The 14,075-nt window shown below is 38.0% G+C and overlaps 1 protein-coding gene across 6 annotated transcripts in view; it reads right to left on the reverse strand.

The window, feature by feature from the left end:
• Positions 1-14,075, reverse strand: part of SH3KBP1 (SH3 domain containing kinase binding protein 1) — a 239,495-nt gene that overhangs the window by 119,191 nt on the left and 106,229 nt on the right. For 5 of the 6 annotated variants that reach the window (XM_081947350.1, XM_081947349.1, XM_081947346.1 and 2 more), the window contains 2 exons: positions 6,246-6,372; positions 87-161 (listed from right to left, as the gene is read on the reverse strand). In XM_081947350.1, the coding sequence (XP_081803476.1) occupies positions 87-161; positions 6,246-6,372 (202 nt within the window). The remainder of the gene's footprint in view (positions 1-86; positions 162-6,245; positions 6,373-14,075) is intronic. The other variant, XM_081947347.1, reaches the window with a different exon arrangement.

Consider the following 14,075-nt stretch of genomic DNA (forward strand, 5'->3'; position numbering starts at 1 on the left):
GTAGATGTTCTTTCATTGGCATATGAAAACAGACACATTCAAAGAGCAGCCTTAGCATTCTCTCTTTTTTCTGTTAGTTAACTCACTGTTATAGCGTCTGCAGCTCTCAATCTTTGTCGGTCCCACTTTATACAGAATTGACCCTTCAAAGGCAGACTTTCCTGACAGCAGAATAAAAGAAAAGGAGAGCAGAACAAAAAGAAAGTATAGGAAAATTGAAGTAATAGCAAAAGTAAAGAGAGGAATAATTTTTAATCTTGCTGCATTAAAGTTTCATTAGTAAAAGAACAAACTTATAAATAATTATAATTTTACTGTTTGAATTTCTGAGAAAAAAAGTCAACACTTTGTTCAGATTATGTCATTCAACAAAGTAAATCATGTATTCTTTCTGAACATTTTTAATGGTCAATAAACACCTGAAGTATAATTTCTGCACAAATTAGCATAGGGTTGGGATGCATTTGTTTCCTTTTTGCTCATAACACACAACAATTCTGAGTGTCCATCAACAAATTAAGTAGAACCAAATTTTCCCTTCCTCCCAAATCTATTTTCAGAGGATTGGGAAGCTTCTCCAGAGAGATGTTATTGCTAAAAATTTTTTTTTTAAAGTTTCATTGTATGTGAGCATATTCACGATGCTTAACTTTATCCCCATTCCTCTTTTCATAAAAGATGTATTAGAATATACATTAATGCGCCTTCGGCATTTAGTCATACCGGCCACATGACCACAGAGACCTCTTTGGACAGTGCTGGCTCTTCGGCTTTGTAATGGAGATGAGCACCACCCCCTAGAGTTGGGAACGGCTAGGACATATGTACGAGGGAAACTTTACCTTTACCTTTATTAGAATAAAATGTATTATCTTAATACATTTGCCACTACAGGTAGTCCTAGACTTACAACAGTTCATTTAGTGACGGTTTGAAGTTACAATGGCACTGAAAAAAGTGACATGACCATTTTTCACATTAGGACTGTTGCAGCATCTCCACAGTCATGGGATCAAACTTCAGTTGTTTGGCAACTGCTTCATATTTAGGACATTGGCAGTGTCCGAGGTTCATGTGATCACCTTTTGAAACCTCGAGCAAAGTCAGTGGGGAAGCTAGATTCACATAACAACCAAGTTACTAATTTAACACCTGCAGTGATTCACTTAACAACTGCTGCAAGAAAGGTCATAAAATGGTGCAAAATTCACTTAACAAATGTCTCACTTAACTACAGAAATTTTGGGCTCAATTGTGGTTGTAATTCAAGGACTACCGCATTTTTCGGAGTAAAGATTTCCCCCAAAAAAAGAGGATGAAAATTTGGGTGTGTCTTATATATTGAATGTAGCCCCACCCACCCCCACCAAAGGCCAAAAACGCGAGGCATGGAGGCAGCGACAGTCTGTGGCAATCCCTGCAGCCTGGAACAGCTGATTGGGGGGTATTCCAGCAGTCCGATCCACCCACCAATCAGCTGTGCTGAATCAGACTGCAATAAGTTCTGAAGCTGACCTGGCTGGTCAGAATTTGCAGCAGCAATCACATTCAGAAAGCACAGTAACTGATTCAGCAGGATTCAAAATAATAATAATATACAATACATTACCAAAAGCAGGTTTTTCAAGGTACCAGTAAATGCAAGCAAAACACAGTTTCACTTTCAGTTCTCAGCTAAGCCAGCTTCCTTCATCTCTCCTTTTTGCTCACACAGCAAATTTCAGAGTCCAAATAGCCCTCATTGGCTAATTTAGTTGCTATGTCTATTCCTTGGCTGACCTTCATACCATGTGTCAGCTGAACACCATGGATGCTGGTAGGCAGAGGCAGAATTTTTTTTCTTATTTTCCTCCCCCAAAACTAAGGTGCATCCTATTCCCCGGAGTGTCTTATACTCCAAAAAATATGGTATTTGTAGTCTTTAGTTTTATAAGCACAGCACAGTATATTTTATACCAAATTAAGTTCAGTAGCATCATATATTTATGAATTAATCAATATGTATTGCTTAGCAAATTTCTCTATTCAAAAAGCAATCTAAAAATATAATTACTGATTTTGAGATGTCATTATATCTTCATTATGTAAAAAAAATTAATAGATATAAAAATTACTGAAAAGTTTAAATTCAGGTTTTGTGAGATTCTGTATAAAAGGTTTGCAATGACTGAAAAAGCTGCTTTAATTTAATCTAGAATCCTGACTAGGATTGCCATCTTTTCAAATAGTATAGTACAAATGATAAAAATATTTAAGTCTCTTATTCAATTCAATTTATTACAGTCATAGACCAGAGACCAGTTCAAATAAAAACACTCAGTAAATATACAATTAAAATTCAAGTATAAAATAATAAATAACAGCTAAAATCTATGATAAAATCCAGTCTGTCAATTATACATGGTCTAACTATACTAAAATTACAATCCATAAATTGTGTGGCCCGTAGTCAGTTTAATACTAAAAGGGAAAGGAATAAGCAATGCAACGGGTTTCCCACATTTGTTGCATAAAATAGCTATAGTGGATTAGACACGTGTTTACAATGAATCTGCAGTGCTGCTGCACAGAATCCAGCCACCTGTGCTGTAGTTATGGGCTGTTCATCCCTAAACAGCCACTGGAGGTAAGCAATGTCAGAATGACCAGGATACCTAGCAATTATTGGAAGAATATTGTTTTTAATCTCTCTGCAAAAGGAATATTAAAGAAATATGTGACCGATGGTCTCCACCTCTCCTGAGCCACAGGAGATGCTGATCAGTATATTGTGAGGTACTGTGTTTTTCCTACTGTTAGCTGCTTTGTGTGCTAAACTGATTATTTGATACTAGACTGTGTTCGAAGGATCATTCCTTAACTGAGAAATTGATAACTGACTGACTAAACCGTGTATGACTTGGACTGTAAATTGAACTCTGAATACCTCTATATTTCCACATAGTAAACCACTATATTTTATACTATTCGGTGTCCCTGTATGCTGGTTTGTGCGTGTTCTTCCATACCACTCTCATTACGCTTCTTTCCATACTTGCTCTCCTAATGGGGAGCTTACTTACTTAACACTAGCTGACGGAAGTAACATATCTAATGGCGTCTGGAGTCAGAAACAACAGAGCTTTCCCTAAGTCCATTTGCCTGTCGATGTCCTCTACCCTTTGTCACAAAGTTTGTTTTGCTTGGTCGCAGTCCAACTTGAATATTGAGGCTGGGGAGAAGCCTGGTTTGGCAAAGTTGGACTCGACAGCCTTGATCCATAACAAGGAGAATTTGTCTTGGAGGATTAATGGATTAAGACTTTGCAGAAAGAAGTTAAGCTTTAGCTAGAGATTTAAAGGCGTTCTATAGCAGTGATGGCAAAACTTTTAGGCACCGAGTGCCCAAACTGCACATGTGTGCATGCCCAAACTGCAAGGTGTGTGCACGCGAGAACATGGACAAGTGCAAGAACATGCACAGCAGAGACTTGAAGACCATGAACATGAGCACATGCACAGCAGAGACTTGAAGACCAGCTGGCCAGCGGGAGGCGAAGCATCCCAACATCAGCAACTCTGCCAAAAGTGCGATCTTTTTCTTTCATGAGCATTTGCAGGGAAACAGAAGCTCATGAAAGAAATGCCTCAAAGAGCTGAGCTGGGGCGACGGTGAGTGTGCCCACAGAGAGGGTTCTGCGTGCCACCTGTGGCACGCAGAACCACAGTTGGCACGCAAAGTTCAGAAGTAAATCAAACAAAGCACAGGCTTGACTGCGAACGGATGTTGCCTAATGGCACTCCTAATAAATCATTGGCTTTGTATTGACTTGATACTTATGAATCAATTAGGGCATCTTTAGGAAATTTGACACATATGTTTTAAAGGGGCAATAAGAGTGGGCTCTGCCAACAGATGAAGATGTGATTAGAAAAATATTAGAATGTGCCGAAATGGATAAGCTAACACTTAAAATTAAGGAAAAGAAAGAAATTTAGGCCTCTAAAATGGTACTACCCAACTACATTCCATGACATAATGCTTAAGGTATTTTTCTTGCACTGGTCTTCATGTTGTCAGTGCGAGTTCTCAGTAGGGACTCTTGTTGGAAGATAATTATATTGTGTACTGTTGTCACTAAAAGCTAGATACTATTTGTTAATTGATACATTTAACTAAGAATTTGGCATATATTGCAAGTCTATGGGCTCATCATCATCAACATCAAGGGTAGCCTCTGCATTTGTATGGGGCACTGAGGCATGCCTCTGTCTCTGATCGCCAGCTGGTGGCTGGATCAGAGTGTCTTCACCTTCACCAAGCTATTACCTCAGCAAAATCCCCATCCTGAAACCATGAAGATTTATGTCCACTTTTAGGGATTCATCTTGTGAGAAGATGTTGAGGGTACTTCTGACTCAAATGAAGGTGGAAGATGGATTATATCCTTAGTGTTTAGTCAAGTCTCTTATTAACTTTTATGCTACACAAAGGATAATTGTTAACATCTTGATCTGTCATATATCCATCTCAATTGCATTCTCAAAATCAATAACTCGATTTTTACATTGCTTTTTGAATAGAGAAATTTGCTAAGCAATACATATTGATGAGTTCATAAATATATGATGCTACTGAACTTAATTTGATATAAAATATATTCTGCTGTGTTTATCTGAATTTATTTAGTCATGTCTCTCCTGACGAAGTCAATAATTATTTGACTATGGTGAATAATCCATAGTGTCTATTATAAATTAGGAAGAGCCATATTTCAGTTCCATCCTTTGCTATAAATCTCTTTAGTAGCTACTGACAAATCCACCTTCATCTGATGCCATAAATTTACAAGGAGTATATTCAATTAATGATGTGAAACATTTTAATAATGATGATGGGGAGACAGACAGAATAATGATGTACACAAAAAAACCCTCATAAATATATTTTCATCTAAGATATAAATTGAAAACAATTATAGAAATTAAAAACAAAGCAGAATGAATGACAGATACAATATTCTTGGCAAACATTAATTAATAAATCATTATGGAAGTACCACAATGCATACAATATTTCAAAAGTAAAATATACTTCAAAAGTAGTTTGTACAGAAATTGTTTACAAAATTCTGGACAAATTAAACTAAAAATCCCATGGTACAATTTGAATAGCAGTAACAATATAAAAACAAGTTTCATTTAATACTGATCTAAACATACTGGGAAAAATGGCTATCCTTTTATTCTTTTTTATCAAATAGCAGTGAAAGATGAATTGCATCATGGAAAATGTGTGAACGTCACAGTTGACAAAGCAAATTTATCATTGTCGAGAGACACAAATCTTTATAGCAAAGGAAAACATTTGACCCTCCCAGTAGCCGAATACAACATGTCTAAGAATTCTTGGAATTATAATTCTTCATCATCTGGAGGACCACAAATCCTACATTTCTGCTTCATAATACAAATAAAGCACACATATTAAATTTATGGGGAGTTTTTAATAAAAAGTATACTAAGCAATGCTGCAGTACTTAATTTTATATGTTAATTAATGATCCATTGAATACAAAAGTAGCATACTTTTGTGACTTAAAAATAGAGGATATTTGTAAAGCAAAATAATAAAAAAAACATATCTAGCTGTGTCCAATAGCATATACTATTTTTTTAAAATCAAGAATTCAAGAGATCTGCCACCCTAAATAATCAATAGTCTCCTGGCTTAGCTTATTTGCCACAGCCTTGCTAGTGACCACTTTTTGCATAATTCTGAAGACCATTCCTTGGGATTACTGACCTAAACCTGAGTTCCAGGTACAGCAGCACTATTAATAGAAAAAAACAAAACTGCTAAGTGTTAGGCAAAAGAAAAAAAAGGTGTTGCAAATGTAGTATCATTATTTTAACTATAATCCAGCAGTAAACATTAAAGGATAGAAGCATCATTACCAAGCATATTTCAACTGAATTTCTGAATTAGCATTTCAGAACTTTTAGTGATAAAATATAATGGCAAATGATGACTAAGGAAAATGAATAAAAAGGTCATTCAATCAGAAGAACAACAACCAGGGAGTTTAAATATTTGTGGCTTGCTAAACTTAATTTAACATTAATTCGGTTTCACCTGGCATAATTCCCTATACAACCTCTACAAATTTGTTAGATTTTGTTCATTAGAAAGGAGAAAAAGAAAATCCATTGTATAATGAAAGAATCCAGCCAAAGCTAAAATAAAATGAATGCTTATACGCTTACTCGGTTTTATCAGGTGCTCTTCATAGACAATTCTAGTATCATCAGAATCAGAAAGCTCCTTTATGAAATTAGAAGGGAACATGCCAGTCTTCCCGTTTAGCACTCCTTCCCACCAACCTTCTTCTACCTGTGCCACGGAAGAAAACAAACAGAGTGAATTCCTACTTTTAAACTTACAGTGACAACAACAATTTTAGTATTGTTACATACAAACCTCTAAATATCAATGGACAGTGATGTCATTTTCAATATCTTGCAAGATTTAATGGTTGTGCCATTCATTTGAATACACTGACATTATTGAATAGAAATATATCTCTATACCATCAAGTCCCTAAGCAACTGTTTCGGGATGCTATTTTGTTAAATGAGAGGAGTAAGAGATTGAAGTTTAAACCACACAAAGTAAGAGGTATAGGCTTCGAATCCTGGAATACCATAGTAGTGGGCCATATATGGTATTATACTCCATTAAAACAATAACCAACTTTACACCAGTCCATGATTTCAAGCTGCCTCAGTTTCTAAGAATATTTGTTAGTTAGCTTAGCTATGTGCTTTCCTTTCTGTCCAAATCTGTTATCCATATATTGATAGCTTTCATTTTGATTATAGTGATAAATTCAAGATAGCTCAATTGCCAAAGAAGAGTGAGAACCCTGAAGCACAGTAGACTTTAATACAATGTACAGGTATTCCTTGACTTACAACAGTTTGTTTAGTGACCATTTGAAGTTACAATGGCACAGAATAAAGTGACTTATGACCATTTTTTATACTGATGACTGTTACAGCATCCCCATAGTCACGTGATCAAAATTCAGATGCTTGGTAACTGATTCATATTTATGACGGTTGCAGTGTCCCAGGGTCATATGATCACTTTCTGCAATCTGACAAGCAAAGTCAATGGGGAAGCCAGGTTCACTTAACAAACGTTTTACCAACTTAACAACTGCAAAGATTCATCTAACTACTACGACAAAAAATGTTGTAAAACGGGGCAGAACTCACTTAACAACTATCTTGCTTAGCAACAGAAATGTTGGGCTCAATTGTGATTGTAAGTCGAGGACCATCCATATTTTAACTAACATTTGACATAGAGAAGTTATTGTTACTAATGTTCTGGAATATATAGTCCTGTTTCCAGGCTGAATTCCAACTGCTAATAATTATTTTTAAAGTACTGAATTTTGAGGAGTAAGTAAAAGACTTTATTTAAGAAAGTGATAAATATTCTTCTGGTAATGTAAATTATATGAAATGTATTGTTAGTTTCTTATTTTAGTGACTTGTTACTAGTAAAATATTAATAATTCCCCCCATAAATGTATTTAAAAAACTAAAAATGGATAGTTTTCAATGGAGATAATACTGGGCTTGGATTATAAGAATTAAAGTCCAACAGGAGTTACAGAATCAAGGCGTGAACTTATTGTGGTGGCTGCATATGCAAATAAAATCGAGATATGAGAAAGACATTAAGGATTATGGTTTCTACAAAGAGCTTATATTTGACCAAATAAATGTTAGGAGTAGATGAAAAATTGATAAAGAAAATATATAATTTCTTGTTAAGCTTAAGAATGGAAGATGAACAAGTAAAAGAAACAATGATAGTATGGGCAAAAAACTTTAGATGTACTATAGATTTAGATGAATGGCAAAAGCTTTGGGAAAGAACTTGTAAGTTGACAATGGCATATAAGGAAAATTTATATAAAATGTTTTATAGGTGGCATTTACTGCCAGCAAGATTAGCAAAGATGTTTAAAAGTATGACCGCCAAATGTTGGAAATGTAACCAGACACCGGGAACATAATATCATATGTGGTGGACATGTGCAAAAGCAAAGAAATATTGGACAAAAATACATACAGGATTGGAGAAACATAAAGATTATAAGCCAGAAATATTCTTGCTAGGTATAATAACTGAAAAGTATGATAAATACTTAATATTACATATCTTGACAGCAGCAAGAATTGTATTTACACAGTATTGGAAAAATGAGGAATCCATTGAAGATGATGTAATTAATTTTTTTTTAGATTGTGCAGAAATGGATAGATTGACATTAAAAAGAAAAGAAAAAGAAGACAAAAAGTATTTTCGAACATGGGACTTGTTTTTATAAATGGTTGGACAGTAGAGGTAGAAATTAGGAGTGAGAAAAGTTTATATGCTTTTGGTATGCATCAACAACTAGACTCACTGAAAACAATAGGATACAAGACCTATTTCTACTGAAAGACACAGTGATTCATTTTTAGTGTAACACTTAAGAAAGTTCTTCATTTGTACATTTATGGAGTGGCAAAATCCTGGTATGAGATTGTAGTGCCTGAAAATCAAATAAATGCCATTGGGTTATATTGTGACAGTAAGGAATGGCTCATTCTTTCAGTCACTTAAAGGTGCCTTTGACATTCAGTAAATTCTATCAACCAGGTACTGTCCCTCTACAAAAAACTAATAGAGGCAATAGTTTCAATAGGTGAAAAAATGATGTATAATGTAGGTCTTCCAAGCAAAACAAAACAGAAACAAACTGAGAATATCACATTATATTTTTATGTTTATATTTTAAAAGGTTCCTTCCCACTCTTAATGCTAAGGAGGAGAAACTTTTTGTCAACTGTCCGACTGATGAACCCAACCAAAACAAGCTGTCTGAACGCTGAATTTTATTGAATACACCATTTCGGTACTGATGAAGGCAAAACTAGCTCTACCTAATTCCCACACAAACCCACATAGTTACAATATGGATTTCCCCATCCCCCTATTAGTAGAGGCCACATTGGCCAATTGCGTGTCATTATTTTGTTATGAGAAAAAGTCTCAAGTCTTGGCAAACACCTGCCAGTGTGTCCTTGGCTCTCACTGCTCTTCTTCTTGAAGTCTGAAGCCTGCATTGCATCTCACCCTTTCCTCCCCCCTTGTTCTTTGGCAAGTTGAGAAATGGTTGCAACAGCATAAGCCCATGATAGTGAACCTATGGCATGTGTGCCACAGATGACATGTGGAGCCATTTCTGAGGGGTGTTGCCCTGTCAGTTCCAACGCACCAGCTGATTTTCGGCCTTGATTTTTGGCCATTTTTCGGCCTCTGGAGGCTTCCCTGAAGCCTTTGGAGGGCAAAAAACAGCCCAACATGCAAATTGGAACTTCAGGAACGGACTTCTGTTTGTGCATTAGGCTGTTTTTCGCCCTCCAGAGACTTCAAGGAAGTCTGGGGAGGGCAAATAACCACCCAATGTACAAACCGGAAGTTTGGGAACAGGCTTCCAGTTTGCGTGTTGGGCTGTTTTTCATCCTCCAAAGGGAGAAAAATGGCCCCAACGGACAACCGGAAGTCAATTCCTGAACTTCTGCTTTGCGTGTTGGGCTGCTTTTTGCCCTCCCCAGGCTCCTAGAAAGTCTCTGAAGCCTGGGGAGGGTGAAAAATGGATCTACCGGGCCCACTGGAAGTCAGAAAATGGGCTGTTTCTGGCCTTCGGAAGGTTTCCGGGGGGCGAGGGAGGCCATTTTCGCCCTTCCCAGGCTCCAAGAAAGCCGTGCGTGCATTTGGGGGCAGCAGGGGGGGGGGTCACACACACATGTGCAGGGGGTCCTGTGTGTAGGGGCATTACATTATGGGGGTGGGCATGCGAGTGAGTGCGATAGCACGCACGCGCATGCGTGCTTTTGGCACCCGAGGCGTTGTTGTGGTAAATATTAGAATAGGTTTAACACTTTCTTTACAGACACTAATAACAAAATTTTGATATAATTATATTGTAAACAAATTAGCCTACAATTATGGCAAATATCCTAATAAAATATACATTATAGCTTAATGTTTAATAAGACAGAGGATGACATTTATATTCTTTCCCTTTTCCTCCCTCTGAACATATAGACTGAATAATACAGAAAAATATAATTATATTTAGCAGCAAGACTTAACCAAACTATAATTAAGATATTTAGTTAAAGAATAATCAATCCATCAACAACTGATTCAGGTAGTCATCCAAGGATTATATATCAGTTTACTTTATTAGCTTGTTAATTAACATTAAAGAATACATTTGAGTAACAGGTATTCTGTTTGAACGTGTGCCAGAATACTTAATGCCAAAGTTAGCGTGGGATAAATTGTAATGACATTCATCTGCAGCTTCATAAACTATGCTATGTGAATGACTGTACCAACATGTCAAAATGGCCAATATAACTATCCACCCTGTAGCTCTCACAAAAGACTTGGGTTTATCAGTGATTTATTTCCTATGTTTTATGTAGCAATTCATTATATTGGTTATGCCTATGTACAATAGCAAAATAACACTCTCAAACCTCATGTTTCTGTCTGGACTCATTCCTCTTTTATACTTATTTTTTTTAACTTTATAGACCATACTATTGTTTTAAATATTCTGTTCTAGTATTCCATCCACTCAACTGTACAGTGCAAATATTTTGTTTTTGTTTTGAATAACAGTTCAATTATTATTTTAGACATTAGTTTAATTGTTAAACTCTTTAGATTGGTACCTTCTTGTTTGGTACTACATAATATTACTAATAAATAAATACAGGATATTATCTTTTAATGTATGCCACCCAAAGTTATTCTGGAATTGGGTGTAACATATTCTTCTTCTTCAATCAGCCAAGCTATACATATTCTGTTGAAAGGGCGTTGGTAACTTACCTGATACGCCTCTTCTAATAAGGTGGAGATAGCATCCATGCATGGGTTGATACTGTCCGTGCTCTGATTTGACTGGGTCTGATTACTAATTAATTAACCACCATAAAACCCGCCTCCATGAGTGGCACCACCCAGTTTCCGACGAAGAGAAAAAAAGACAGACTCCACGTGTTATCCAAACAAATTTCAACTTTAGTGATTCAAAGAAAAAAAATCATCACGAATATACAAATACAAACATCTGAAATTAGAACAAAAACAGTCCTGGAGAGACAAGGAACAGTCAAATTAAGGGCCGAGGCTGGATGCCATCTCCATCTTATTAGAAGAGGCGTATCAGGTAAGTTACCAATGCCCTTTCTCAATAAGGGTGGAGATAGCATCCATGCCGTATAGCCCTCAAGGCAATAGACTATTCCGAAACTGACCCTTCCGACCAAACGGCCTGCAGCACTCGCCTCCCGAAAGCAGAATCGGTTGATGCAAACTTGTCAAGTTTGTAATTGTGTATGAAAGGAAACTTTAACTTTAACTTTTAACTTTTATTTAATTTATAAACCGCGCCCTCTCCCAGAAGGGACTCGGGGCGGTGTACAGTCATATTAAAAACACAATAAATATACATAAATATAAATATAGATATAGATATAGATGTGGCTGGAGGAGGTAACATACAGTGGGGCAAAAAAGTATTTAGTCAGCCACCAATTGTGCAAGTTCTCCCACTTAAAAAGATGAGAGAGGCCTGTAATTGGCATCGTAGGTAGACGTCAACTATGAGAGACAAAATGTAAAAAAAAAACCAAACAATCACATTGGCTGATTTGAAAAAAATTTATTTGCAAATTATGGTGGAAAATAAGTATTTGGTCAATATCAAAAGTTCCTCTCAATACTGTGTTATATATCCTTTGTTGGCAATGACGGAGGTCAAATGTTTCCTGTAAGTCTTCACAAGGTTGGCACATACTGTTGCTGGTATGTTGGCCCATTCTTCCATGCAGATCTCCTTTAGAGCAGTGGTGTTTTGGGGCTGTCACTGGGCAACACGGACTTTCAACTCCCTCCAAAGGTTTTCTATGGGGTTGAGATCTGGAGACTGGCTAGGCCTCTCCAGGACCTTGAAATGCTTCTTACAAAGCCACTCCTTCATTGCCCGGATGGTATGTTTGGGACCATTGTCATGTTGAAAGACCCAGCCACGTTTCACTTTCAATGCCCTTGCTGATGGAAGGAGGTTTGCACCCAAAATCTCACGATACACGGCCCCATTCATTCTGTCCTGTACATGGATCAGTCGTCCTGGTCCCTTTGCAGAGAAACAGCCCCAAAGCATGATGTCGCCACCCCCATGCTTCACAGTAGGTATGGTGTTCTTTGGATGCAACTCAGCATTCTCTCTCCTCCAAACATGACGAGTTGTGTTTCTACCAAACAGTTGTATTTTGGTTTCATCTGACCATATGACATTCTCCCAATCCTCTTCTGGATCATCCAAATGCTCTCTAGCAAACTTCAGATGGGCCAGGACATGTACTGGCTTAAGCAGGAGGACACGTCTGGCACTGCAGGATCTGAGTCCCTGGCGGCGTAGTGTGTTACTGATGGTAGCCTTTGTTACGTTGGTCCCAGCTTTTTGCAGGTCATTCACTAGGTCCCCCCGTGTGGTCCTGGGATTTTTGCTCACCATTCTTATGATCATTTTGACCCCACGGGGTGAGATCTTGCATGGAGCCCCAGATCAAGGGAAATTATCAGTGGTCTTTTATGTGTTCCATTTTCTAATTACTGCTCCCACAGTTGATTTGTTCACACCAAGCTGCTTGCCTATTGCAGATTCAGTCTTCCCAGCCTGGTGCAGGTCTACAATTTTGTTTCTGGTGTCCTTCGACAGCTCTTTGGTCTTCACCATAGTGGAGTTTGGAGTGTGACTGTTTGAGGTTGTGGACAGGTGTCTTTTATACTGATAACAATTTCAAACAGTTGCCGTTGATACAGGTAATGAGTGCAGGACAGAGGAGCCTCTTAAAGAAGAAGGTACAGGTCTGTGAGAGCCAGAAATCTTGCTTGTTTGTAGGTGACCAAATACTTATTTTCCACCATAATTTGCAAATAAATTCTTTCCGAATCAGCCAATATGATTGTTTGGTTTTTTTTTTACATTTTGTCTCTCATAGTTGAGGTCTACCTATGATGCCAATTACAGGCCTCTCTCATCTTTTTAAGTGGGAGAACTTGCACAATTGTGGTTGACTAAATACTTTTTTGCCCCACTGTATAATTTACTGTACAATAATAGTTAAAGTTCAAATTTAAAAAAAATAAAAATGCATTAAAAACTACCCCTAAAAAATTATCCCAGAATAAAATGTTTGCCAGGAGGTATAAAATGGGACTATAAATGGGCCAGCTAATTGGAACAGGTGGGTCTTGAGTTTCTGTTGGAAGGAGCGGAGGTCGGTAGTGGTTCTGATATCGGGGGGGAGGTCATTCCAGAGGGTTGGGCCCATCACAGAGAAGGCTCTACTCCTGGGCGCCGCCCGTTGGCATTCCTTAGTGGGCGGCACCCGGAGGAGTCCCTCCCTGTGGGAGCAAATTGGTCACAGGGATGTATGAGGTAGGATGCGATCCCGCAGGTAACTAGGTCAAACGGAGAGGCCCACGTAGCCACCCTACAAATCTCATCCAGAGAAGCCTACGTCACCCATGCTGTCGTGGTGGCAGCGCTCCTTGTAGAGTGGGCCATTACCCCTGTTGGCCTCGTCTCCTGGCGTGAGTCGTACACTGCAACATCTAACCCATTTTCCAATGGTCGTTACTGAAACCCTTTGCCCAAGGGAAGAAGACTGGAAGGAAACAAAGAGGGCTCTGAGTGTCTGTGACCAGCCATGCGATCAATGTAAATTCTCAATGCCCGACGCACATATAACTTGTGCCAACAACGTTACAATTCATGTCTGGGTGAGGGGCAAAAATTTGGCAACATCACCTCCAGCGTGCGGTGAAACCAAGACCCCACCTTTGGCATAAAGGAAGGGTCCAGTCTGAGGACCACCCGGTCCTCATGGAACCTACAGAGGTCACCCTGCACAAACAAGGCATGCAGTTCAGAGATACGCCTTGCT

This window comes from Natrix helvetica (assembly GCF_964273705.1).
Source record: "Natrix helvetica genome assembly, chromosome: 3".
Lineage (NCBI taxonomy): Eukaryota > Metazoa > Chordata > Lepidosauria > Squamata > Natricidae > Natrix > Natrix helvetica.